The sequence below is a fragment of the Vigna umbellata genome, chromosome 1 (assembly GCF_029865625.1).
Source record: "Vigna umbellata cultivar VRB3 chromosome 1, Vumbellata_1.0, whole genome shotgun sequence".
NCBI classification, from domain to species: domain Eukaryota; kingdom Viridiplantae; phylum Streptophyta; class Magnoliopsida; order Fabales; family Fabaceae; genus Vigna; species Vigna umbellata.
The window spans coordinates 13,137,745-13,165,364 of NC_142165.1; the positions used below are offsets into that span (position 1 = coordinate 13,137,745).

At 31.2% G+C, this 27,620-nt stretch overlaps 2 protein-coding genes across 2 annotated transcripts; one reads left to right on the forward strand and one right to left on the reverse strand.

Annotated features, from left to right (window-relative positions):
• Positions 1-586: 586 nt before the first annotated feature.
• MSH5 (MUTS-homolog 5) lies at positions 587-18,045 on the reverse strand. The gene is given in 35 exon segments (XM_088095729.1): positions 587-607; positions 609-686; positions 778-893; positions 1,010-1,033; positions 1,249-1,280; positions 1,716-1,801; positions 1,889-1,942; positions 5,953-6,014; positions 6,119-6,180; positions 6,628-6,714; positions 6,814-6,890; positions 7,717-7,775; positions 7,886-7,950; positions 8,028-8,117; positions 8,191-8,287; positions 8,573-8,672; positions 8,751-8,824; positions 11,046-11,127; positions 11,230-11,280; positions 11,379-11,456; positions 11,670-11,714; positions 11,799-11,900; positions 13,237-13,293; positions 13,704-13,790; positions 13,977-14,034; positions 14,132-14,163; positions 14,236-14,263; positions 14,336-14,437; positions 14,556-14,710; positions 14,931-14,994; positions 15,531-15,603; positions 15,675-15,755; positions 16,321-16,415; positions 16,712-16,743; positions 17,830-18,045. Coding segments are annotated over 35 exon segments (2,442 nt in total). The 5' UTR covers positions 17,866-18,045.
• Positions 18,046-24,997: 6,952 nt separating this feature from the next.
• LOC124831831 (uncharacterized) lies at positions 24,998-27,136 on the forward strand. Its single transcript, XM_047305923.2, has 5 exons — positions 24,998-25,132; positions 25,241-25,361; positions 25,469-25,572; positions 26,445-26,576; positions 26,855-27,136. The coding sequence occupies exons 1-5, from the start codon at positions 25,130-25,132 to the stop codon at positions 26,879-26,881; spliced, it is 387 nt and encodes a 128-aa protein (XP_047161879.1). The 5' UTR covers positions 24,998-25,129; the 3' UTR covers positions 26,882-27,136.
• Positions 27,137-27,620: the final 484 nt, after the last annotated feature.

Sequence of the window (27,620 nt, forward strand, 5' to 3'; positions counted from 1 at the left end):
TAAAAAAATTACGCAATTACTTACAAGATAAATATCTATTCCATAAATTCTTAATTATGCTATTTACCAAAGTGGGTTCTAAGTTTTTAAATTGTAATAGACTTCAAACACCTAATTATTAGGGTTTAAGAATATCTTTCATCCTAATGAACACGATAATATTTTAATTTAGTTTTTATAATTTAAAAAATTTATTTAATAAAAATAATTCATTTTTAATCTTCTATAAAAGATCGCAATATATGGTTTTGTAATTTTTGAGAATTAATTTTTTGAAGGGCAGAATAATTTAACCCTACTTATTATATTGTAATCTAATAAAATTAGCGTAAGTCTTAATCTCAGACTTCTGATGATGAAAATCCTATTTATTGATTAAAGCTATTCACTCTCTAAACTTTCCACTTGCTGCTAACTTTTTAGCTTGTCGTTGATAACCAATGAAAAAGACTCTGCTATAGGAAGATATAATTCTCCAAAAATGGATGCTCGATAAAAATGTATGCAACTCATCTTGATATAAATGTCATACCATCACACCTGGCATCTCAATAATTCCTACGAAAACGACCAGCAGATAAGACTTTCAGTCACGATGCATTAAGAACTGGAGAAAATATATCCTCAAAGAAAAGTTTTAAGTCGCCTTTTTCAATATCGAATTCCAACAATTTCTCCATGGCATCCTGCATTCCATTCAGAAATATAAATAAACGTACCTGAGAGAGTAAACAATATCCAAAGCTCTAATTTGACTCATTCAAATTGAAATTTCACCTTGCATTGACGATCTTGGGCAGAGATGTTCTCATTGCATAACCGCTCGACATGATTATTATTTGAAACGGCATCCAACACAGCAGCAGCTCTTTTTACAATTTCCTCTGGTACACCTGCGTGAACGGAGCAGCATGTTTCCATGAAAGAAACAAGAACAGAAAATTAAATATGCTTTGCGTATTTTCTTTATCAGGAAATATCATGTTTAAGCAGCAGTTTTGTTAATTACCAGCAAGTAGCGCACAATGCAGCCCTGCAGGATTCCAGAAACCGCACACATCATTTTCATTGGTATTTCAATTGATATTGCAAAATATGTTAGTAACACACTTTTAATAAAGACCCTTTCCTGTGCTGGTATTCACCAAATGATGTATTAAAGAATGTGTTTGACATTTTTCTTGGTTGTGTTAGAAAGTATATCTCTAATATTCTAGACATGAAATACTGAATAAAGCAAAAGCATACCGTAGCTATGATGCGCTTGTCCAGGGATAAGCCTGCGAGAATAATGATAATAACAAAGATGAAATCTCCTCGGACAGCAGACACACTACAACTCTATACTATCTCAATAGTCTAGACAAAGTACAAGGGCAAAGTACAATGAAAGCTCCTCTGCCTGGAGCATTACATAAACCAAACACTCATTCATGTGCAGATTTTAATGTTCAGGATGACCTCATCGAAATAGATGCATGCTTAAACATATAATTTTTGGCAATCAGTTTTCCATCTCTAGTCTTAGACTAAAAAAATTGCATCTATTAAAGTAACTTTTTTTTTAAATACACACACATGTTTGTTATATTGTCTGATCAAGTGAAGTACAACAACCTCCACAATTTCTATCAAATCCTTCTTTTGACATCAAATAACCTTCGATGGTGAATATAGTTCTTAACATACTGCATGGCAGAATCAACAAAATATACCTGTATAAAAATACAATGTCGTCAATATATGTGGAATTGTCGTCAGGCCTCAGTATGCTCATTGTGTAAAACTTAATCTGCTCAGACTGAAATAGTCCAAATGAAATGTTTATGATCACTCAACCGAGGAGTTCAAACACTTCAAACTTCTTGCACAAGTATAAGATCGTAACCTTGGTCAAGGAATGTCCATGCAATAAATCCATGAGATGAGTGCACACGAAAACCTACAAATTTTGCAGAACAAATGACAGTTACAATCTCTATGAGAAACTGCATATAATCATTTCGTCAATTGTGATTATATTTCTGGATTACAGTTTGAATCTAGGTTCTGAGTTAACACTTCATCTTAATAAAATTTCCTGGGAAATTGTCTTTCAATAACAATGTCCTAAAAAAACTAATGCTTGACTGTGTAAAAACTGTTATTACTTTTTATTTTCATCATAAAACTACTCTCATGAATCATGATCACTGGAACATGATTAGCTCATGAATATACAATCATGTGGAACGATCATTGCCAGATACTAAAAAAACAACAGAACTAATTGTCCATTTTTAACATTTAACTATAATTGTTTTTTACCATTTACCACCCAGGCTTTTCTATCTGTAACATTTGTCAAGGACACCTACAAAATTGTATGGATCTGATCTGTTTTATAAAAGAGCTATAATTTTAACCTAATCTTGTTCTGTGCGGAGTCAGTGGATCATTTTGACTTACCTTAAAAAAAATTAAAAAATATAAAATAAATTTAAATAAAAACACATAAGTTTAATTTTAAAATTTAAATATGATAATTTAATATATAAATAAATAGATATAAATTATAATTAAATGTGTTTGAAAAAGTGATATCACTCCATAAACTTCTTTAGATCGCAGCCAAATAAGTTGAATTAAAAATGACTCAACTACATTTAAACCACAATTTTTTCAACTAATCCGTTTTGTAAGTTTTTCTATGTTTTACCATTTTGTCAACTAAATGTTTTACCATTATATTCTTTAATTTTCATGCATTTTGCCATTTTGTTAAATGTATGACAGTATGCTGAAGAATAACGAAAGAAAATGAAGTGACATCAAAACTGTAGACAACAAACTTCTCTTGTCAAACAACTTTATTCACTTTTTGTCGTTGTTTTCATACAATGAACAATATAATTTATAGACTCATATTTTCTGACCTTTGTACCCAAAATAGATGTATGACAGTATGCTGAAGAATAACGAAAGAAAATGAAGTGACATCAAAACTGTAGACAACAAACTTCTCTTGTCAAACAACTTTATTCACTTTTTGTCGTTGTTTTCATACAATGAACAATATAATTTATAGACTCATATTTTCTGACCTTTGTACCCAAAATAGATAAAAACAATTATAAACGACTAATCCATTAATCACCCATAAATCTCCAACAACTAATATATTAATTATCCATAAGACTCCAACTACTGATTCATTAACTATTGCCTATTTAACTTTAGTTCATTTAAATTTATTCTAACAAAACTCCTTTGTAAACTTAAATGTTTCTTTTATTCTTCATTTTGATTCTTCTATTCTTCGTCTCAGCTTCCCACGTGTAGTAACTACTTTTACACCGTGCTTGCTCCTATCATGATTAATCGGGTTCTTCACTTTTACTGTGGCCTACTTGTTCTCAGAACTCTCAACAGCCAACTTGTTCTTAATTGAGTTCTGGTCACTAGGCTAAGATCCTTTCGACAGATTGGACCATGCCCACGTAATAGCATTTATCTCTTCATCCATTTCAAGTTGTCACTTCTCATCTTGCACTTCCAGTGTGACTCTCATATCCTTTTCGGTTTGAAACTGTTCTTGCAATCTTGAAACATCTTGCTCAAGTTCCAGGCATCTCTTATGCAAAGCCTATTTTCTTCTCTTTAAGCTTTTGCCTGTAAAATTACATATCTCTAACCTCCTTTTGAACTCTTTATTGTAAATCATTTTTTGTAATCTCTAACCTTCCAACCCCCTTTTCAACTCTTTGTTGCAATCTCTAACCTTCAAATAACAAACTTGTCTTCACACATCTTCATGCTATTCGAGTTGTACGAATGCACCACTAAGCTTTCCACATGCATCACCAAGCTATTCGAGCTCTCCACTTATTCAACTGACTTGTTCAAGCTATTTACATGCTCCACTGAGCTACCTAGGCTCCCTACTAAGCTTTTCGAGATGTTCCCTTGCTTCATCGAGCTTTTCATATGCTTCTTTGAGCTCTCCATGCCCCTCACCAAGCTTTTTTCACTCTCTATGCATTTTATCGGGCTATCCAAATGCACCATTGATCTATCAAGATGTCTTGCCATCCTGTCGACACTACTCAGTTGTATTGCTAAGTTTTTCATGCTTTTCGGCTTTCTTCCTGAATTCTTCATGCTACTCGGCCTTCTTGTCAAGTGCTCCACTCGCTTGTGCTTGGCCCTCAAGCTACGCGCCATCATCAACAATGTCACTTCTTTAACTTCTTCTGTGAGATTGATAGTCTCTTCTTTCTTATTTTCAGATAGACAATCTTTTACAAAATGCTCGACCTTACCGCAACTAAAACACTTGTTTGAGTAACGCTCATTTGCATAATGGTCATACTTGCCACACTTAAAGAACTCCACATTTGAGTTGGCTGGACTGCTCTTTCCCCTCTTCTTGTCCTTGGCTTTTACCACCATGATTGCTTCCTCTACCTCCTTGGTATAGTCCTATGTCTGGAGTGTTTTGAGTCTCTCCCTTCATTTGTAGTAGTTAATTAAGTGGATCCCACATCTTCTTTCATTGCTCATGTGCTTCAAGAGATCTAGCAAGCTATTCAATCGTGAATATTGATAAATCCTTTGACTCTTCAATCGTGAACACCGCATTCTCCAAGTCATTGGTCAATGGACTCAAAATCTTTTCTACTAAGTTGATTAGCCAGGTTTCAACCTGAGTTACCTACACGACTACTCCTTCAGCCTCTTTCATCTTCAATCTTCATGCTCTCTAACTCTCCTTGAGTGTTTGAAGTCGGACATGCTTGACTCAGTCATTCCCTTTATATGTCTTCTCCAATATATCCCATACTTCTTTTGAAGATCTTACACTTGCAATCTTTTCAAAGCTGGAGTCGTCCACAACTTGGTACAATATGTACAAAATTTCCATGTCCTTCACACACACTTCTTTGAACGCTTTTCAACTGGACATTTGACCAATTCGTGGTGTTGGAAACCATCTTCGACCACCTCTCAATTTTCTTGGGAGCTAAGACTCTTTATTTTAAGACTCCATTTGCCATAGTTGACTACCTTTGTCAACTTGGACATGGGCATATTATTTGTAAGACTGGTTATCTCACTCTTTTTTTTTCAAACGTTCAAAGCCTCAAGCTCTCTCTTGTTGTCTTTTTTCTCACTCAGACACTACAGACTCTTGATACCACTTTGTAGACAACAAACTTCCTTTGTAAAAAAACTTTATTCACTTGTTGTTGTTGTTGTTTTCATACAATAAACAATACAAATGACTGATGTACCCAAAACAGACAAAAATGGCTATAAACAACTATTATAAACGACTAACCCATTAACTATCCATAAGTCTACAATGACAAATACATTAACTACCTTATAAGACTTCAATTACTTCAATTACTAATTCATTAATTACTAAAGTTTAGTTCATTTAAGTTTATCTTCACAAAAACGACTTCATTTTGCCAAAACAAAAAACTTTGACTTCCGCTTTTTGGCAACCATTTTTAATAAAAATATTAAATTAAATTAGTCAATTAAAATTTATTATAAAAGATTGTAAGATGGTAGAATAGGTTCATAAGGATTGCTACTTTTAGCGGGAAAAAATGCAACAAAGCAATGACTCTTTTTTCATTTTTTAACATTTTTTTTTTGTGACAAATCAGCATGTAAGTATATAATGATGGGCAAAATATGCAAAAATTAAAAAAATATAATTAAATGTACTAAAAAAAAACTTACGTAATATAATTATAAAAAAAACTACAGATAAGGTACAAATATATAATTGAGCCAAATAACAGAAACAGACTTGTAAAGAAACATTTAAAAGATTATAGATAAAGATGTTCATCACAAGAAAATGCTGTGCAGCATGCTGCTCAGAAAATGATATTATAATTCCTGAAAAGTTGAATTAATACACACATTATATAATTTCAAGAAAAGAAGTTAAACCTTTGGAGGTTCATGACACGTGACAAAGTGATTTATGGTTCCAGCAAGTAGACCAATGCCATCTGAAAGGAAGATTAAAAATTTAAGCCAAAAAGTAGCCTCAGCAACACGCACACACATTCCATAAATTTATGATTTGTAGACAGTAAACATTGGAGAAACGGACCTTCTTTCAGAGTACCTTTACCAAATTCATCCACCAAACACAAAGATTGCGAAGTAGCATGCCTGTAGATTTTCTAGGCATTAAAAAAAATATACATATACACAAACATTTCCCTTTTATTAAAATGCAAATTATCATGCAACCCTCCGCTTATTTAATTGTTGATATAAAATGTTCGATCATTGTACCCAAAAATTCTACGTTTTAGTCCCTCAGTTTTTCAATATTTTAGTCCCTGTTGGTTAGGTTTTTGGCAGTGTGTAAACCACCACATGATAAAGATATAAGAACTAAAATATAAAAAATTTGTTAGTATAGATGTTAAAATATTTTAGGTGGGGGTTAAAATGAAAAGTTAACTCTTCTATAGAAACCAAATGATTAACTAAGACAAACGAGTGATGGAAGATAGTAGCATCCTGCACCATAGTCCATCCAAATACAAGGGGGTTAACCGTTCTATATTAAATGTGATGGAGATGACCTTATTAGCCCTTTTCTTGGAATACCTGAGCATCATCCCTACTTGATGTAGATCAATCATAAATGTCGATTGTTCAGCTGTCATAAGCCTGCTTCCCGTTGCACAAAATATTCTAAAACACCTCCCCCAAAAAAATAGTAAATAAAAACGATAAGCATTCAACAATGTAACTCTTGTTTCATAAGGGACGTGATTCGTGAGAAAATTATACCTATCTGTTAGACCCACAGTTGCTGCATCGGCGGGCACAAAACTACCAATGTGGGAGAGAAAAACAATTATAGCAATCTGCAAAATACTTCTCATTAGTTTATAAATAGCAGAGCAACTACGAGCAAGTTCAGTAACATCATGTAGTATAGCCAGACGTTAGACCGTATGTTAAGTAATCAACTACTTGAAGAGCAGTAAATTCGAAGCCAATATTTTTTTGGTCTTCAACACAGTCCCTCAATTAAAATCCTTGAATCCGGAACGGTGGATAAGCACAAGCTCATCACATGAAACAATAAAACTGTTAAGATTTTGTTTTTATTTATGGTCACTCATTTTACTTTGAGATAATCCTACAAAAAATAAGATATTAAAAAATGTTATTTTTTTAGTAATAATATAATATGGCGCAAATTAATTTTATTAAATTGTGTTGTCATGTATATGTCATTGTATTCATCAAATTATATAATAATGTTATTAAATAATAATAATGCTATTAAGTAATTGTTATCCCGAAAATACATTTTAACTAAATTATTTCTTCAATTGAATTACAAAAAAAAATTGAGTGAATGCCACGAAAATTAAAATATGCAAAACCCAAATCAAAAAAGATCAGATGAATATCAACAATTGTAGTGTTTAGATTTTCAGACGAGATGAATATTAACAACCAGAAGTTGATAACTCGATATACACTCGATATACACGTACTACTAAAATAACTCCCGCAACACTTTTTTTCATACAGAGACTAGAAGTTACGAAAATTCTTTCATTTGGAGATTAGAAGTTAAGGTTATAGAATGACCTTTTCGACATAGTTGCTATTTTAGAACAGTAAAATCAATATGCTGCGGAATACATGTCCCAGAAAGATAAAGAACTAATAGCTGACCTGCTTTATATAGATACTTTTTCCAGAAAAATTAGGACCAGTGATGATATTTATTCTTCCTAACGTAAAGAGCAATGGAAGAGGGATTAATAACAAAATAATTTGATCAAAATGTACTTCAATAATATAAGTTAGCTAATATTAGTTATGTATGTCTACAGCTATTTACCATCATGAAGAATCTTAGTGTCATTAGGAATAAATGTGTCTACCGTCATTTCCTGCAAAACATGCCTACAAACAAAGCCAGATTTTATCATTAACCATATAAATGATTTTCCATTAGGTTCTTATAACCAGATGATCTGAACCTTCCATTTTTTATATCAAGCAAATTTTCTTCAGTCAATGAAGGCCTGACGTAGTTGTTCTGCCGTGCAACCAATGCCATTGACAGAAAGCTGAAACAAAATTATTAATGATAAAAAAAATGTCCGAGCAAGCACCAGTTATTATAATGACAATTTATCTTACCAATCCAGTTCAGCTGCAAAAGTTGCCACCTTTATCAAAAGGGTTTGGAACAGCAATATACGCGAAAACAAATCTCTGGTGATTGCCCTCTCCATATCTTGAATAAAAGAACTCAAATATGTAAGATTGCACCAGAGACCAAGCGTTTAACTTTGAAGGTAAACTTAATATTATCTATTACGTCTCAGATCTTACGGTAAGAGTCTCACCACATAAGATGTGTCAAGGAATTCCATAATTTTATTAAAATTTAATTTCTCACATTGAGAGTTTTTTCATTTCAAGATTAGAGCATGTTAGCAGTCTGGGCAAAGGCTCGGCAAATTACTTCAAAAACAAATAAATAAAAATCAGGGAACTATCAAATATATGCTTAAAATACCTAGAATTTTATGATGGATATCACCAAGCAGACTATCCAATTCTCGTGTCTTTGGCGTACGATAAAAGTATCTTTTTGTCTCTCCATCTGTGTCACAAAACTGTACTTGAAATGACTACCATGAAATATAAGATGATAATTATGTAAATCATTTGACTGAGTGTAATCACCAACATACTGCGTATTCCCAATCTACAAGTGTCTCCAGAGAGGTTTCTTCAGGTTTTTCTTCAAAGATACACATTAAATAACCTACAGTAGACAAAAAACAAGATATGGATTGTTCAATAATAAGATATCCAGTGTTGTTTAGTAGCCGAAAAAATTATGCAATGAAAAAAATTTGAACTAATGTTGTCAAACAGCCAAAATGGCAGGACAGTGCCACCCTGGCACGTTGTGGCAGAAATCCAGCAAATTACTAGGAGTTGAGGATGCCTCGTGGTGACAAATGGTTGATGCAAGTATTAGAATCAAATATAATTAGACATTGATGATGCATCAATATCTATATATTATAATGAGCCCGTAGTACATACGAAATATCAATGTCTAGTCCTGCTGGACTTGAAGCATTTGTTCAGAGATCATCAAGAGTGTTTAAGAAACCCTTTTATTTGCCTAACTATGTGTGTTCTAGCACCTTACACACTCATCCCATTCAAAACTTTTATTCTTTAGACAAACTGAGTCCAAATTACAAAACCTTTTCCTCTACTTATGAACTTCAGTTCTATCATCAAGTAGTACCCTACCAAGAATGGAGCAATAATATGGCTCAAGGAATTAAAGCTTTTGAAGATAATGACATTTGGTCTTTAGTCCCTTTACTTGAAGGGCAATATTGCATAGGATGCAAATGGCTTTTCAAATTATGGTTCAATCGATAAATACAAATCTCAACTGAAAGTCAAAGCCAACACAGAGCAAACTGGAATTGATTTCTCATACACTCTTGGTGCTGCAAAAATGGAGCCTACAGTAGCTAGATGCTAACAATGCCTTCTTAAAGGGTGAGTTATTTGAGGAAGTACTCATAGATATTCCCTAAGGTTATAAAACAACAACAAAAGGATTAGTTTGCAAGTTAAATAAGTCTATACAGAGACTTATGCAAGCCTCTAGACAATGGTTCTATAAGTTCTCCTCAACATTACTGTGACATGGTTTTACAGTCCAAAAATGACTACTCTTTATTCACTTATAGTTTTGGTTCTGCAATGGTCATTTTATTGGTTTATGTGGATGGCAAGTGGGACCTAATTCTTCTTGTGTTAACAATATTCAGTTGGTAACAAGTTCCCTGTTCAAACTAAAGATCCTTAGTTCTCTCAAATAATTCTTTAAGATTGGAAATTGCCAAATCCAACAAGGGTATTTCCTTGAATTAGATTTAAAGTTCATTTTTTAAGAGTGAGCTTGTTTAAAAGCAACTATGCACTCTCATTCATGTCAAAACCAAGCATCAAATAGCTTATATATATTCACAAAGGTCTGTCCTACTACTATCTTCAATCAGTTCATCAACAAGCTTAGAATCATAAACATCTATTCTCCAACCTGAGAGGATATTAGAATTGAATATAATTAGATTTATAGATATTATATACCTTTTCTATTCAATTTGTCAGCACATTACTATTATATTTAGCCCGTTCTTATTTGTAAACATACATCTTGATTTAGTGAATTTTTTTATTTATTTCTCCCTTGATAGCAAGCATCAAGAAAACATCCACATGGTAGTCCAAGGCAGATCAGTTTAAAAAGAGCATTTTTCGTTAACAGATCAGTTTGCTGGCCACAGGACCTTCATCTTAGGCGCTGCATGTTTGTTTGTTCCTAATTCTTTCTGTCATTCATTCTCTGATTTTGCTACTTCTACGTTCCGTGTCTCCCATTGCTTTCTCTTCTATTTTTCTTTTCATCTTGCTTAAGAAAAGGTTATTGTACATAACTTAATCTTTACATATGTAAAGAAATTGTTTCATATTTGAATCCATGACAATCCCAGTCACCATGATAAATAAAATAAAAAATAAAAATGGAAGGATTGAAAAGAAACATAATCATATTTACATGAACGAACAATGTTTACAGCCTTTAATTAAATGTACGTTACACACACTCAGATATTTTGCTAAAATTGAGTCTATTATTCATTGATAACTAAAGAACTTTAAATAGATGTGACACTTACAATATTATGAGAATAAAAATAAAAACTGAAAATAAAATATCAACTATCTTAAAAATAAAATCTACTTAATTTATCATAAAATAATATTGTACCTAAGACAATCATAATTACCTATCCCTATTTTATCTCTATCAAAATCAAACTAAATATTACTAAACTCAAAACTAATAAAATAAGATTTAAACAAAATTATTAATAAAATCCTAAAATTTAAGTTTATCAACACCATTACCACATTTTATGGATACAAGTGTAAATCAGAGTCAGAACTACCTATTTGCTGTATATAAACAATGCAAGGAACACCCTTGTCCTTGCATAGACCGGGATGTTGAGCCAATTCCAAGGATGAAACCTGCAAAAAATATGTATCATGACGAGAAGAAAAAAAAATAAAATTATATGTGTGTGTGTGTGTAATTTTTCTGATCAATTAAAAATTTACACAAAAAGCGACCTCTTCCAGAAATTCCGGCAGTTCCTCATATATTTGCCTCAGCTCATCTAACTACAAAGTACCGAAGACAGTTTATTGGCACATACATACTATCAAAATTCATTACATTCACACAGCCGAAGAAAAGGAACAAGAACATTGGGTTTAACCTCGTCACAGAAACCTTCCTTCACAACCGTCGCATAACCTTTCTCTTTAGTTCTATTTAAATCAATAACGCCAATTACCTGCACCAGCCATAATCCAAAACAAAGGGAAAACTGTTATCGCTGTTATTCAAACCAATTAAATAAATCTCACGATTGAATTGATCTTGAGATGGTTCCCCTCACTCTACCAGTTCCGAAAATCAGATGCTTTAAAACATCAAAGCACATTATAAGCCATTTCTCTTTCTAGTCTTTCTCATAATTAATAGGAGAGAAACAAATAAAACTTACCAGTTCATAAACATAACCAAGTTCTGACGTTATGCATGAGCTAGCCTGCAGTAATGTTACTTATCAAAAGTAAAACCATTTAAGCTATAGTGTAAACGAGTGCACTCGAATAGAGCATATATGCAATACCTTCTCGACAATGTCCAAGTTTAAATACTTCAATTCTTCACGAAGGTCTTCGGAAACTCCAACTTCAAAAATCTTGTTTACATGCAACAGCGCACAAATACTCTAAAAATTATATGAACATAAAATCAGTGCTGAAGTCCCAAAACTGAACTTCGATTGTAAAGGAAAGTATATTAAATTGTATCCTTTCCATTTTCCACAACTCGTATAAATGGATTTCTTAAATAAACAGAGCCCAATATGGAAAGAAAAACCCTGATATTCGTTTGTTTTTCCTTAGCTATATTTTTATGCACATGAACTGCAACATCTTAAAATACAGTTATATCGTAACGAAAATAATGGACAATCCATAAAACTACAAAAAAAGTTCCCATCCAAATTATTTTAAATATACAATTAACTATATATATTTTTTCAAAACGCATAATAATCTAGGATGAAGCATCCTGGAGATGTGGAAATAGAAGTTAGGCTATGTTTGGATTAGTAGCGTTGAAAAACCAAGTTAGTTATAGTCATCCTTGACCCATCATAACTACATCTTTGAGCTGCCTTAATTGAAGCAGCATTAAAGGGGACACGTTTAGCTTAACATCACCAAGAGACGTGACTTATAAAACTTGGGCAATCTTCACTTTGTAAACTGACGTAATACGATTGTGCTAGGCCTTAAGTCCAAATTGTAAGAGATATGAAAAACAATAGATTGGAGCAAAACGAAATGGAATACCTGGCTCCATTGATTAGATTGTTTAAAATGCGATGGAATAAAACAGAACATGATGAAATACATTCCAATTTACATCATTTCCATTCAATACTTCTATTAACCTCCACTCCAATTTTGAGATGTATGAGACAGAACTATTTTTTTTATTCCAGACCATTATAAAACTATAAAGAACATATTGTTAACTTTATTCCATTCCATTTGGTTTCGTCCTTGTCTATTTGAATTACTACTATTCAAACATGATGAAAGCTATTGCCAATTTTATGCATTGACCAACCATTTACCAGACTTCTTATCATTTAACTAGTTCAACATTTTGCCCACCTCTTCAACAACAAAAACTAACACGGGCACAACATTACCTCCCCTTACTCACAAAAGTATTTTGATCTTGTCATTTATCAATTTTCATGCAGCAAGACTTCTTCGCCTTTAATCCGTGACAAGAAAAGACAAATAGAATATAGCAACAAATCGAGAAGGGAAGAGGAGAATTTTTGTTGCCTTTGATTTTTGCTAACTTGTAATATACAAAGAAAACTTAACAATTTTTTAAAGGCCACTAGGGTCAGGTAAAACTAAATTCAAAGAACAGAACAATATAAATTTCTTTTAATAGGTAGAAGCAGACGTGAATTCTAACCAATTACAGCACAAGAAAATATGACTATTAGAAACTAGAAAAGAATAAAAGAATTTTACCTTGAGAAGAGCTGCCCAATCAGAGCTTGTGCACGTAGAGCTTGGAGAGTCAAATTTCTTTAATGATTGATTAAATCTTCAAAAGGCGTCAGTATGCAAATAGTACAGGCTTTTGCTTCGAAAAGAAACATCACATTCATAATTGCACTAAAACAGACTGACGTATCTTCAAAAATAATAGTATTGTATGCTCACAAGATAAAAAATGATTTTCAAATATGTGATAGTTAAAAATATCAAGTTTCAACAATGAATAATGTTCAATATTTTTGATCGAGAGTTAAAATCATGTAAAATTTTAATGAGCACACATCATGCTCTTTTTAATTGTTTATTTGGCCCGAACAAACATAATCTATAAAAGGGAATTTCAAGAATAGACAATGAGCATTCAGTCAGATGAGCAGAAGAACAAGAAAAACAAATTTATTACAAACAGGGATGAGGGAGGAAGAGACACCTCATACCTTCAGCAAGTGGGGTATATCCTTCACGGATTTCAAGGTTTCCCGTAATGAAGCAACAATTTCTTCTGAGCATAGAAAAAAAGATATCTACTTACCATCAAAGAAAAACATCAGTTTTCATAATTATATGACTAGTTTGTTGAAGATATGTATTATTCCACCTCAAAAGGGACTATAATTAAATAAAGTAAAATTTTCTATCCACCTGAAATTTGAATTATACAGGTTAGTAAAGCCTAATTAGACCATATATACTCGACTATAGAAGGATACAGAATTTAAACGGTAGTTCAGCACTTCAAGATCAAGAACAGGCCTTAAGAACCAATTTCTGAAATGGGGAAAATATGTGAGAAAAATGTCGCCACAAGTTCTGAAGCTTAAGAGATAGGTACGTTCACATTCTCACTATTTTTTATTCGTGTTACCTCAAAAGACGTCTACCCATCGGAGTCACACACTGCATACAGGACAAACAATTAATCCTATGTGACACGAAATTGGCACACACTATTCAAACAACTCAACAAACCTTATTCATCATTCCAAATACTGAAAACCTGAAATTAAGACAGTGCCTTAGATATTTACATATTTTTAAGTAGAATATTTAAGATTAAGTAAATAATTACCCTTCTTTTGCTCTACCAATTCCCATATGGCTTGGGTGCTTGTCTATTTGGAATATTTGTAATGCTTCATGAGCTGCTGCATCAAGTTTGAGAAAGTTATTTCTGTATGACCATGATAAAGGACAACCTTTGAACTCACGTTTTCTCCTTTCAAGTTTCAAGCAACACAAGAAAGAACGTTTTTGCTTATAAACACTGAGCAAAATAAGTTCAAGGATACAATGAAATTTCTGCAACAGAATCAATTGAAATTGATGTATTTCCAGATTCTTTCTGTTCAAGAGTATCTACAATCCTTTCACTCTCTAGTATTGCAAGAAGACCACCACTAGCACGAACCTGTACTTCACTTCCCATGTCCATCATGGAACTCAGCTGCAGATGTAACAGGGGGGAGAAAGAGGGGAATGCAGATAAAATTATTAGAGTATTACAACAACAATAATGACTGAAAGGACAAAAGATTTTTCCAAACAAACTTGTTATAATATACACAACAATTAATCTATAACAAATAAGTATTCTATTACTAATTTAAGGATGTGCATTTATAATCCTAAGATACTAGGACAATGGTGGGTGGTTTCAAACTCACATAGTAAATCCTCTCCTTCACATTTAATCCATCATCCATCCCCGCCACTCGCAGGTAAATTAATCTGTAAAATCAGGATTCTTGAAGTAGAAGAAGTGACAGAATACTAAAATTGCAGCACACTTTTATTTTATTTTATATAAAGCAGTTTACAAATCACCAAATAAAAGTTGTCATACAATAGCCTTCTCCACAAAAAAAAAAAAAAATTGGGCATGCTAAATTGAACAATTAAAAGGTAAAGTAAAGTACCAACACGTTTGCTCAATCCTTTCACCGAAGCACAACAGTCAAAAAAATATAAACTTTTCAAGATTAAAGAGAGAGGCAATGATGGAAATTGGGTGGTGAGAAAAAATGACCCTAATACCCCAAGTTCAAAGCGAAGGTAAGTTCTTAATCAACATCTACTTTTGTGTGTGGATGTGTTAATAGATAGGATAAGTTTTAAGCATTCAATGAAAACAATTCAAATAGAGAATCTGAAAGTCCACACAAAACAATCTCTCCATCAACAATTCAAATATTCAATATATCATCATGTACACTGCAAAATTATTCAACTTAAAATTCTCTTTAAGATCTTAGCAGATGTAATACCTGTGCCATGCTTGCTCGTAGCTGAATATTGAACTTTTAACAAGCTTTACTGCAGGATACTCAGCTACTCCATCTGCGTAACTTCAATGGGTAAAGGGTCCAAATACTAGTCTTTCTAGCTTAATCACATTAAGGGCATCCTACCCTTTTGTTGCAGAGCAGACAAGAAGGATTCTTCACTTTTAGTGCTTGTGTAAATAACCAAAGGGTTGGCTTGATATTTCACTGCGCCAGATATTCATATCTAAAGACATTCATTTACTAGAACTCATAACAAGTAAAACAAGTATTCACCTTAGAGTCAATAGGGGTATATGAAGCACAATATTGAAACTTCTACAGAAGAGAACATATCTGTGCTGAGTGTCAAGTTTCAGCTTTGATTCAACATTGGCACCAACAAGGAACATCAAAACCAAGGATTGCATTTGACCTAACTTTCTTAGATTATCAAAGCTAATATAGTTAGAGTTTAAGAAAAATTCTTAAAATTGAATTTAAAGTTGCTTAGAAATTTTAAAATTTTAAGGTTTAAAACATTTTGGAGGTGTTCTCGGGCTTAAAATTTGAACTGGTTAAAGAGAAAACAGAACTCCTATAATTAACGTAACTAAGATTTTTGTTCTAAGCTGTTTTTATTAAAAGGGGGAGAAAACTCCTTTCATTTATAGAATTATGTTTGGCACAACACAACTTCTCCTTTTAAGGAGAATAGAAACCACAAATAAGCTGTGCAAATTACTACCTAAAATTGAACTCAAATTCAACAATGATAAGAAAGAAATCATACCCAGATCAATAACTGGAAAACCTTTGTCACCATCATCCCAAACTTCAAGTACATAAAGTTGGCGAAGGGTGGAATCATAATAAGAAATTCCTATTCTGTATTTGACAAGGAAAAATAAGACGGAATACATGTAGCAGGAGCAAGCACATTAAGCTGCACAAACCTTTCATAATTATGTAAGCATTTTTGCCAGTCAAAATTGCAACATTACACATTATATTTAATTTCCAATGTTTCTGAAACAATTTTCCACTTAATTTCAAATATCTTTCCTGCAACACCACTCTTCACACGATTTCATTCTCAGTGTTAGGAAACTATCACTGTGGTTTTGCTCCAAACAATTTTATGCAAGATTGCCAACAGATACGTGAGCTATTAAAAAGCTTACCTATGACCATTTAGTATGCAAGCCATGTAAACCTGTAAAAAGTAAAAAATTCCAATCAAGGACTGAGGTTGCAGTGAAGCAAATCTATCATTTAAGTAAAAAGGTTACAGGAACCAACAGTTGAAACTGAGCAGTCTTGAATTTATAATCCTAAGAAATTGTATATGACCATACAGTTAAGATATTGCTCTTGTATTAAATATTTAACATATAAAAAAATTAAAGCCTTTTCCCACTAGGTTAATAAATATTAAAAATATCAATCTAATTCTACTATGTAGCAAAAAATTTACTCTGAATTTAATTGAAGTTATTGGTGAGATACATCATCCTATGACAGTGTTCAATTTAAATTACAATATTACAAAACTTGTTTATCAGATAACCATTAAATTTAATGTTTTCACCTGTTTCTTATAATATGAAACATGTAAAACTTCCTACATAAAACTCATTGAAATTTCGTAAATTTATTCAACACAAATTTGAGTATATATGTAAGCTTATCCCCTGCTGTTTTATCTTTATTTTTTCAAGATATTAATCTACTCTACTCTTGTTATGCTAACAACCTCCGTATCACCTTGCAATGCATTATAAAACCCAAAAGACTTGCTACAGCGCAACATAAACACAAGTTCTAGTTTAATAGAAATCACGTCGTGAAATTGAAACTCATTTTTCCTAAACTTGACATTTCTAGTAACTGGTAAGACAGAAGCACTATAAACCGGCACAGACAAGGCCATGCCCCCTGCCGTTGATCCCTCGCTACCGTGCACTAAGCTTGAATTCTATTGACATAACAAATCTAGCCAAAACAATGTGAACAGTTGAAAGTCATTGGAGAATCAAATATCGAAGTGTTACTTGTTTGAAGCTACTATATGTGTAAAGGTTAGTCATCCGAATGTTTTAACACAATCCATTCAACCTTCAACTTCACTGAAGCACTTTAATCAGATAAAATTTCTAACCTACAAATTTTAGTAATCTCACTAACCATAGAGAACGAGCAATTTAGGTTTTGAACTAACTGACCTAAAACATTGCTTCTTCCGTAAGCAAACAGTAATAGGAAATCAAAGTTTTCGGGAAAATTTGTATGAAAAGTGGACCTGAGGAACCGCGTCAATCTCGTCCATATCCTCCATTTTCAGCTATCTAGATTCTGCACCACCCAGTATACCAGCAAATGAGCAGAAACCCAAAGCCAACCAGAATTTGAGCGCGCAAAATTCAAAATACACTGTCTCCCTTTATATAGAGATACAGAAAATATTCATCCCATTTTTTTAATCAGGCAATTATTTATACGACGTCGTTTTGATTGTTGAGAAGCACTGCTAAAAAAAATTGAGGATGAGTTCTTCTGTGTTTTAAGACGGAGGAAGAAAAGATAACAATACTTCTACATCTTCTCGCACATTTTTATTATTTTCTGAACTTATGTATTATTTATTTTAATCTTTTCTGTATCAAACACTTTCTTAAAATATCCTTAATTAATAAGTGGTTTAAAAATTTAATTTTTTTATTATTTAAAATTTTTGTGCCACCATTTACTCCACCTCCATTTTTCCACCAATTACCAAACATGTACTCCTTCCCTATACAGCCCTGCACCCCTACATCTCCTGCATCTCATTTCATTTTTATAAAGAAACTCTACGTTACTGCATTTTTGAATTACCGCTCTTTGATCATACTTTATCTCTTGAGTTTTTTACTCTGCATATCTGATATTAGTTGTTATATTTGTGAGTGAGTATTGTCTAAAGATATTTGAGAATGATTGTTTGAGTGCAGTTTGGAGTGGTGCATTCACGCAACTTGACTCTTTGTGTTGGTACAATTTCGGATGCTATTGTTAGCTCATTCTTTTTTGTGTTTTTGCTTAAGAGAGAGGTTAGTATTTATTTTTAATTTGTGCACATAATAGACTTCATGGTTGCAGTGATATTGATGGAGAGGTATTTTATTTTGGTTAATATGTTTGCATGCATCAAATGATCGAAAGTGAAGCTATTGAATGTGAGAAATGAAAAATCGAAATGAACTTATCAATTCTGGAGAGTCGATGCCATAGGGATCAGATGTGGACAACCGATACATGGAGATCGGACGTGGACATCCGATTTATGAAAATTCGGATTTGGATATCCGATACACAATTTACAATGTTTTGTATGTTTAACTTATGTACTTCTTATATTAGTTTTTTTATTTTTAATACTTTCTTTATTAGTTTAAATTATTTTTTTATTTTACATATGAGTGAGTTTATAATGTATTATATAATTTCTTTTTAATACAAAATAATTTGTATGAATTTATTAAAATTAATAAAAATGATTTTGAAACAAAATAAACTTAATACTCTTATATGAACAGTCGAAGCATAGAAATCGAACGTGGAGATCCGATGGTGACAAATCGGATATCAATATTCGATCCATGTTTAATGTTATATATAAAATTTTAATTATATTATTGTTTTAATTGTTTTAATTATTTTATTAATTTATAATTAATTTAAATATTATGTATGATTTTGTATTAGTCTATAATGAAATTAGATATTTTTTAATTGATATAATTATTTTTTCTAAATTTATTAAAATGAATAGAACTAATTTAGATTAAAAAATATTATTTGTTAGTATTGCAAATGGAAATCCGATTATATATATATAAATCGGATTTCCATATGCGAGATTGTTTGCTCTACGAACATTCTTTGTGGCAGTGAATATACATTTTAACAACATTTATTTTCAGAAAGTGCTTGGCTCACCGTACATAAAAGCTTTTTCTCTGTTAAAACTAAGTACCATATTTGAAGACTCAATTATTAGAAGCAATAAGGATTAGCATTTATTTTAAAAATTAAAGATGGAACAATAGATGCATCATGTATATATTAGATGTCCATATCTGAGATATTTGAGCAGGGAAACGAAAATTGGAGAAATAAGAATGCATATGCGCGACTCGAAACACAACAAAAAGAAGGAAAAACTAAAATGGGAAAATGAGGAAATGAGAATCTGGTGTGCGCGCAAGACAACAAACAAAGGAAAAAATAAATCCGAGAACAATAGTCTTGTGTTTCTGTACCTTGGCTGCGAAAAAGAAGAAGCTTGCGGCGTGGTGGTTGTGGTGCGAAAACAAAGACTTAAGTGTGTGTTTGTACTATGCTATGCTCCGTGAGAAAGGAGAGTAAGGGTGTGTTCATTTTGGTGTATTTTGGGAGATGATTTGGAAGAGATGATTTGAATGGATTTGAGTGGATTTGAGGGTAATTTATTACTTGTTTTTTTGAGTGAATTTGTGGTTAATTGAGAGTGGATTTGAAAGTAAAGTTTGTGAGAATTAACGTAGGATTTGATTTATGTGATAGATTTTAAAAATGAGTTTAATTGGTAGAAAATAAAGATGACCAAAATGCCCCTAGTTATAAAAGTATTATAAAATGATATTTTGTAATGTTATATTTAATTGTAGAGATGTTTATAAAGAGAAAAAAATTATGAATAATTTATAAAATTAATATTTAAAAATTATAAAAGTTATAATGTAGTAAAATGAATGTATTTTAAAATGTAGTATTAAATTGTAATATAATTTAGGTTTAATCCTTTTTGACGTCCCTATTTGTGTAGGAATGTCTCAGATAGGTCATCGTTTTCTAAAGTGTATCAAAATGGTCCTTAATTTTGAAAATTTATATCAATTGAGTCCTTTCCGTTAAGTTGGTTGGACGACGTTAAAAAAATTGATGAGTGGGATGCTGAGATGACGAACGAACGCTCGTCCACCACCGAACAAACGCTCGTCCACCAGCGAACGAACGCTCGGCGACCACCGAATGAACGGTCGTCCAGTGTGGAACGAACGGTCGTCCAGCGGTAAGAGGTCGAAGAGCGTTCGTTCTTTTGTGGACGAGCGTTCGTTCACTGGTGGACGAGCGTTCGTTCGTCATCTCAGCATCTCACTCATCAATTTTTTTAACGTCGTCCAGCCAACTTAACGGAAATGACTCAATTGATATAAATTTTCAAAATTAAGGACCATTTTGATACACTTTAGAAAACGAGGACCTATCTGAGACATTCCTACACAAATAGAGACGTCAAAAAGGATTAAACCTATAATTTAACGTGAACCTGTAACCGGTTACGTGAACCTGTAACCGAATACGCCATTAAGGCAAATTCTTCATGAAGTTGTAACCGGTTACGCCTCCGTGTAACCGAATACGTGCAGGGCATATCAGTCTTTCTATGTCATTTCATCGCAAATCTGCGCACCTAAGGCCAGATGACTTGAACCGTGTATTCTCGCAAATCAGTGTTTTACATCCGATCAAATTCTCGTAAATCGATCCAAAAGAATAACGTTATTCTTCTAAATCAATCCTCGTTAATGTATGTGAAGAGAGAAATCACTACAAATGAACACGGCCTAAGTGATGCGTGTGATAGGAGAAGAAGGGTGATGTGAGGAAAGGAGAGGAAGGGTGCCGTGGGAAAGCAGAGAAGGGTAAAGGTGTTGTGAGAGAAATGACAGTAAGGTGAAATGCTGTGCACATAAAACCAAACCTCTGAAATTCAAACTGACTTCTGGGAATCTTTGACCACGTTTAAAAAAATTAAAACACTTTTTAAAAGTTAAAACACTTTTTAATTAGGGTTAAAATTGGAATTTTATTATAGTTTGGAGGTGCACATGAAAAGTTTGGAGGTGAAGATGAAACACTCTTGAATTTTGAGTTTGCTTGAATAATTACAGTGGAATTTGATAAAACTACTATTTTACTACCGAACATAATAGTTTTTTTTTTTCAATTTATATTTTAAAAAAATACTAAAACATCAAAACAAATCATTTTTTACATGTCATTGCACAATAGATAGAAAATAAACAAGTAGTTAAACCAAACACCTAATATGAGTATTTATGAGTGAAGTTAAGGATACAAATGTTGAATATCAATATACAGTTTTGAACTTAAATAACACGTAAATTAAAAAATTACATATATAATATATTCTGATAAATATTTATAAAGACAGCACAGTTATTTTCAGATTAAAATTTGGTTATTAAGCGCCAAATTTTAAATTATAATTGAAATGAAGCTGGTTGAAAAATCAGTATTGGGGGAAACAAATTTTGAGTTGATTTCTTTTTTCTTTTTTATTAAAAAACCAAGAAAATTTTGGGAAAAAATATTTTTATAAAAATAACACGGTTTAGACTTTGGCTCCCTGAATGAATTTTGACTTAAAAGAAATTGAGTTATATGTGCAAATGCTTGAAAATAAAACAATATATTATATGAGTAATTTTTGGGTTTATGAATTTTACTTGGTTAAAGAAATGTCAACCTACATCCTGAAAATTATTGTGAGAAAAATCCAATAAAATTAATAATAAGATGGTCAAATGATAGGTTGCCTTTTGCCAATTGATCATATGTTTCATGAAATGAATATTTAATAACTAAACACAGATGAATTACGGAAATTGTATTATTTCATAAATGTTCAACCATTTGATTGTAAATTCAGGGTTTATGCAATTTATTAGACTATATAATATCGTAATAGTTTATAGAATTTGTTTTTTAATTTTACTTTTTATTATGATTTTCATGCTTTAAAAAAAATTTCAATGTTCATTTATACTTTTTTATTCACTTTGATTGTACTTTTTGAATTTGTTGGTTTATGTTTTCATACAACATTGTTGATTAAACTTGGTATACACATGTTTAATCGATATAAATAACAACAAATAAATTATAAAATAAATAAGATATATAACACTTATAATAGTAGTTATTCTAGTACATAGGTATACCACGTTTTGACTAAAATACTCCGTCAAATTGACAATATAAATATGGTCTATATGGCAATTTTTATGTAAAGTCGTACCTGCAATTTGATACATATTATCATAAAAAAGTTGTTTCAATTTTGAATCAGATGCATTTATATTCATTATTAAATACCTATTTTTCAGTTAAGTATACATAATTTTACAGTTATTTAATATTATTATTCATCAGTTTTATTTAATTTTTTTAAAAGAAATTTTTATGACTATTTGACAAACTATAATAATTTTATTCAATTGTTAAAAAATCTCATCATTTTTAAAACAATTAAAAATATCACATTATAATAAATGCATTTTCAAATATCTTATTTCAAACTTTTTAACCACAAGCACACCTAAACCTTATCAAAGGTTTTATTATAGTGGTCTAATGCTATCATGAAAAAATAACACACAGATTTGTTTACATCAAACTATGTCAGAACAACATAGCAAACAATATACAAATAGCAAACAGTAAATTCAACGCTTTAAAAGCGTTTGATCAATTAGAAAATCAACAAATAGTGCCACGACATTCAATCTCCACTTTAAATAATTTGTCAAAAGGTCAAACATCATCTATTTAAGTAAACACATAATTCAACATTAAATATATAGATATTATAATTAAATTATAATATATAATTGGTAGAAATTTATAACTTTTGTCAGAAGACAAAAATTTTCATAAAAAGGCTTAAAATTTAAGCAAAACATAACTTTTTGTTAGATACACCCATTAAGTTATTGATGAATCAAATCATATGTTTTCATTTGTACTTAATCTATTTTTGACATTTAAATTACAAAAATATATCATATTATTGCATATCATAAAGTGTAAAATAGTTCACATATTTAAAATTTAGGGTTTTGAAGTCAATTCTACCTAGTTTATTTTAAAACTTTTATTCAAATTATATGTGAAAATGAAAATTGTTGCTAAAATTTGGCTGTATAAAAGTCCCAAAAGATCAACTTAAAACAAGTATAAAGGAAGATTGAAGTATAAATAAAGTAGAAAACTCAAATTTTAACTCAAACATGTTGCTTGTATATTTTATTGAAGTGAAGTGAGAAGTGGAGAAGAAGAAAAACACATTAGGTGATTAAAAGGAAGAAAAGAAGAAGACTAAAGTGATTGTGAGTTAATTATATACCAAAATTAGAGTAAAATAATGGTGTAATGAAAGTAATCCAAAAGTAAAACAAGATAAAAAAACTATGTCAGATGTAAAATATATTGTAATTCAAATGATTTAATTATATTAAAAAATTGATAATAATAAAATATTTAAAATTTCAGTTAAAACACTCTCTCATAAAAAATGTCAATTTTATTATATTTAAATCATTTCGTAAAATGATTAAATTAAAAAATTTATAAAAAGTATAACTATATATAACTCAAGTAAATTAATTAGATTCACACCCAAAACAAACAACAATTTACATACTTTACAAACATAGTAATTATATTTTGTCCGTTAAAGAAAACACTAGTAATTATCTTTTAGAAATATTAGTGAAAACATATCATGCATTTAATTTTGGCTTAATAACCTATTTTGTCTCCCGAAAATGTCAAATTAGGTTCATCCTTTAAAAAATGCGTCAATTAGGTCCTCACTTAATAAAATTTGCAAAATCTTTTCCATTAAATCCGTGAGAAAAATAATTAACGCCGTTTGTACGGATTTAACGGAAGGGATTTCATTGATGCAAATTTTATTAAGTGAGGACGTAATTAACGCATTTTTTAAAGGATGGACTAATTTGACATTTTCGAACGAAACTGGGACAAAATAGGATATTCAGCCTTTAATTTTTTATTATAATAAAAATATTTATTAATAAAAAATATTATTACACTTAGAATATAATATATTCAAAAAACTGTTATAAAATAATTTTGTTATAATTTATTTTAAATAATATTTCATTTTAATTAGTCAAATAACTTTAAAAAATAATTAAAAAATCTAAATGGTAAATAAAAACATGATTATATTTAAAAAAATGTTCATAGGAAATAATTAAAATAAATAATTTTTATAAATTTGCCTTAAATAACTTTTAGTTTAAATAATTAATTAAATTTTAAAAATAAAATTTAAATAATGAAATAATAAAAAATATATTAATAACAGTAAAATAAATAATAAATCATGTACACAACTATTTATGATTATAGTTATAAAAAATAATTTTCTTTATTAACAGGTCCGTAAGCCATGTAATACGATACTTCCTTTTAAACTACTTATTTATTTTTATTATTATTATTTGAAAAAATATGATTATTAATTATTAATATTTTGGTAAAATATTATTATTTATTACAGAGAATAGATTGAAAAAGAAAGAGAGTGGATGTAGACCGTAGGATGAATTAAACGGTGAAGATTATATGTTTGTGTGAGTGTCCCATTACTTAAACCCTATTGATCCAAAGTTGTTTTCTTCAGTCTCCCCTCAAAACCCTAGCCAGCCTCTTCTCTCCCTGCAATCACAGAACATCCAAAAATGGTTGGTTCTGCCTCACTCGCTCAATCTCTCACTTTGTTTTCTGAGCGTTCATGTTTAGGGTTTTCTTGTTTGTTTGTGTTTTCTCTGTTTAATTTGTCTGTTTTGCAGACAGGAGAGGTCGTGAACCCAAAAGCTTACCCTCTTGCAGATGCTCAACTCACAATAACAATACTTGATCTTGTTCAACAAGCTGCCAACTACAAGCAACTCAAAAAGGGTGCTAATGAAGGTTTTTCTCTTCTTTCTTTTGTCTTTTTCATTCTTTCTGAAATTAAAAAAAGTACAGGAAAAAAAAATCGGTGTGGTCTGATTGGTTTTAACTTTCATTTGTTTCAGCCACCAAGACTCTGAATAGAGGCATTTCTGAGTTCGTTGTCATGGCTGCAGACACCGAGCCTCTTGAAATTCTTCTCCATCTTCCTCTGCTTGCCGAGGACAAGGTAGTCCTTCTCCCTACAAATGTTTCTTATGCAATCTAATTGATTACCATTTATTGCAAACAACAGCGGAATCAGCATAAACAAGAAAACTAGAATGATAAACAAAAAGAGCTTAAAATGCAGGTCTAAGTATACAAATACATTTATTATCAGACTGAACCTCAAATATATTATGGAGTAAATATGCTTACGGGTGTCTGACTGCCTTGCCGAATTCCTAATATTTTGGTCCTAAGATAATTGGTGTAAAATTATAAGCGTGATAAAACATAACGGGCTTAAAATTCAAAAGGGAGAATGCTTATTTATCATTTTTCTGTATCCTTTAAATTATTTTGGTTGACATAAATCATTAACTGCAATCTTTCTTATAACATCATAATTCTGTAATGATTTTTTACTAATTGAGGATTAATTTTGAAGTCCTTGAGTCTATTAGTGTAGGTTCCAAAGATTCAAATTTCAAAATATTAATGGTTCCTGTATGTGAGGTTTGAAATGGATCTGGAAAAACTCCCAATAAATATAATCAGTTGTGTTGTAATAGAGTAATTTCCAGTTTCTTAAGTATAAAACTTTTATATTTGACAATCTAATATTTTTATTTGTAATTTATTATCTTAGATTTCTACTATTTTACTGGTTTTGTACTTTACTGTTGGTCCTTATTGCCCAATGAGCACACTTTATCATATTATGCTCTTATCATATTGGAACACTTTTCTTCTGTTAGACCGATATAGCTGTAGATGTTGTTGAATTTCTTTTCTTTGGCCTTAGATTATCCTAGTAGATGTAATTTTAATTTCATTATGTTTCTTGAATTTTATCTACATAGGAGAAAACTAACCTTTACCATTTGAGTTTTGTAGAATGTTCCCTATGTATTTGTCCCATCAAAACAAGCACTTGGGCGAGCATGTGGTGTCACACGGCCAGTGATTGCATGTTCCGTAACAACTAATGAAGGAAGTCAACTGAAATCCCAAATTCAGCAACTAAAGGTATTCATGTGACTTAACTTCAATATTGTTCATATACTTGCTAACTGTATTATTCATTACTGATGTTAAAATTTGGATCAGTCATTCCATTAATGTGTTCAGTAACAATTCATTAGTTTGATTGTAATTGTGTGGTTTTAAAATTGGTCATTATAAAATACATATAATATCAATAAGTAATAAACTAACCAAAATTCACCTGGTCTTGTAATAAACAAGACTTTTTGCAAATGGTTCAGTTATAGTGAATAGATACTGAGTATTTTGTGGGTGTGCAGGATGCTATTGAGAAGCTTTTGATCTGAAAATTTGATATTCGGTATGACGGGCTTCTTGAGTTGTGCTGATTGCTTCTTCAGAGGCTTTGACTGGACGAATTGTCGTGTTCAACAGGCAAAGGTGTTTTATGTGTAAACCTACATTTATATCGATCTATGTTGCGAAAGATTGTTTGAAAGTAATTCTGTACTGATGTTTTACACTGCTACTGTAAAATGTTTGATGCTATGTATGTGGGGGTGCTCTTATGAAATTTTGACTTGATGAGTTTCTTCTTTTTATGCAAGTTACTTTTTGTTTTTGTATTCTAGTAGTAGTTTGTGAAAAGCTTGCTATCCCAAAAAAAAAGGTCTTTAATTGTTAAAAGTTCCTTCTAGTGACTTAAAATTTTGTTATTTCTCCAACAAATGTTTTTTTTTTTAAATCATAACAAAATAAATGTCTTTTTTCTAAAAATTATTTAGGATGAATAGTCTAATTATTGAATTTACGAATGAATAAATCTCGTATTTTAAAATGACTAGTAGACGCGATTCAGTGTATTCAATTTAGTTTCTCCTTTCTAGTTTTGCTGATTGCTTGAAAATTCAAATTCAGAATGTGATGTATCGTAGAGTAGTAAACCATAAACAAACAAGAAAAGTGTAGAATATAGTTTGTCTGGTAACAACCAACAAAATCAGTACCTCCTTATTGGTTGTACCAAATTATGATGTCAAACGTGCAAAGGTTGTAACAAATCATAATGGTGTTCAAATGTTTAGT

Bases quoted from the DNA above. Each gene is read 5' to 3' on its own strand.
- LOC124831831 (XM_047305923.2), top strand. The intron at 25,573-26,444 runs GTAGTCCTTCTC...TGAGTTTTGTAG, and splicing joins CTCTGCTTGCCGAGGACAAG to AATGTTCCCTATGTATTTGT. The intron at 26,577-26,854 runs GTATTCATGTGA...GTGGGTGTGCAG, and splicing joins CCCAAATTCAGCAACTAAAG to GATGCTATTGAGAAGCTTTT.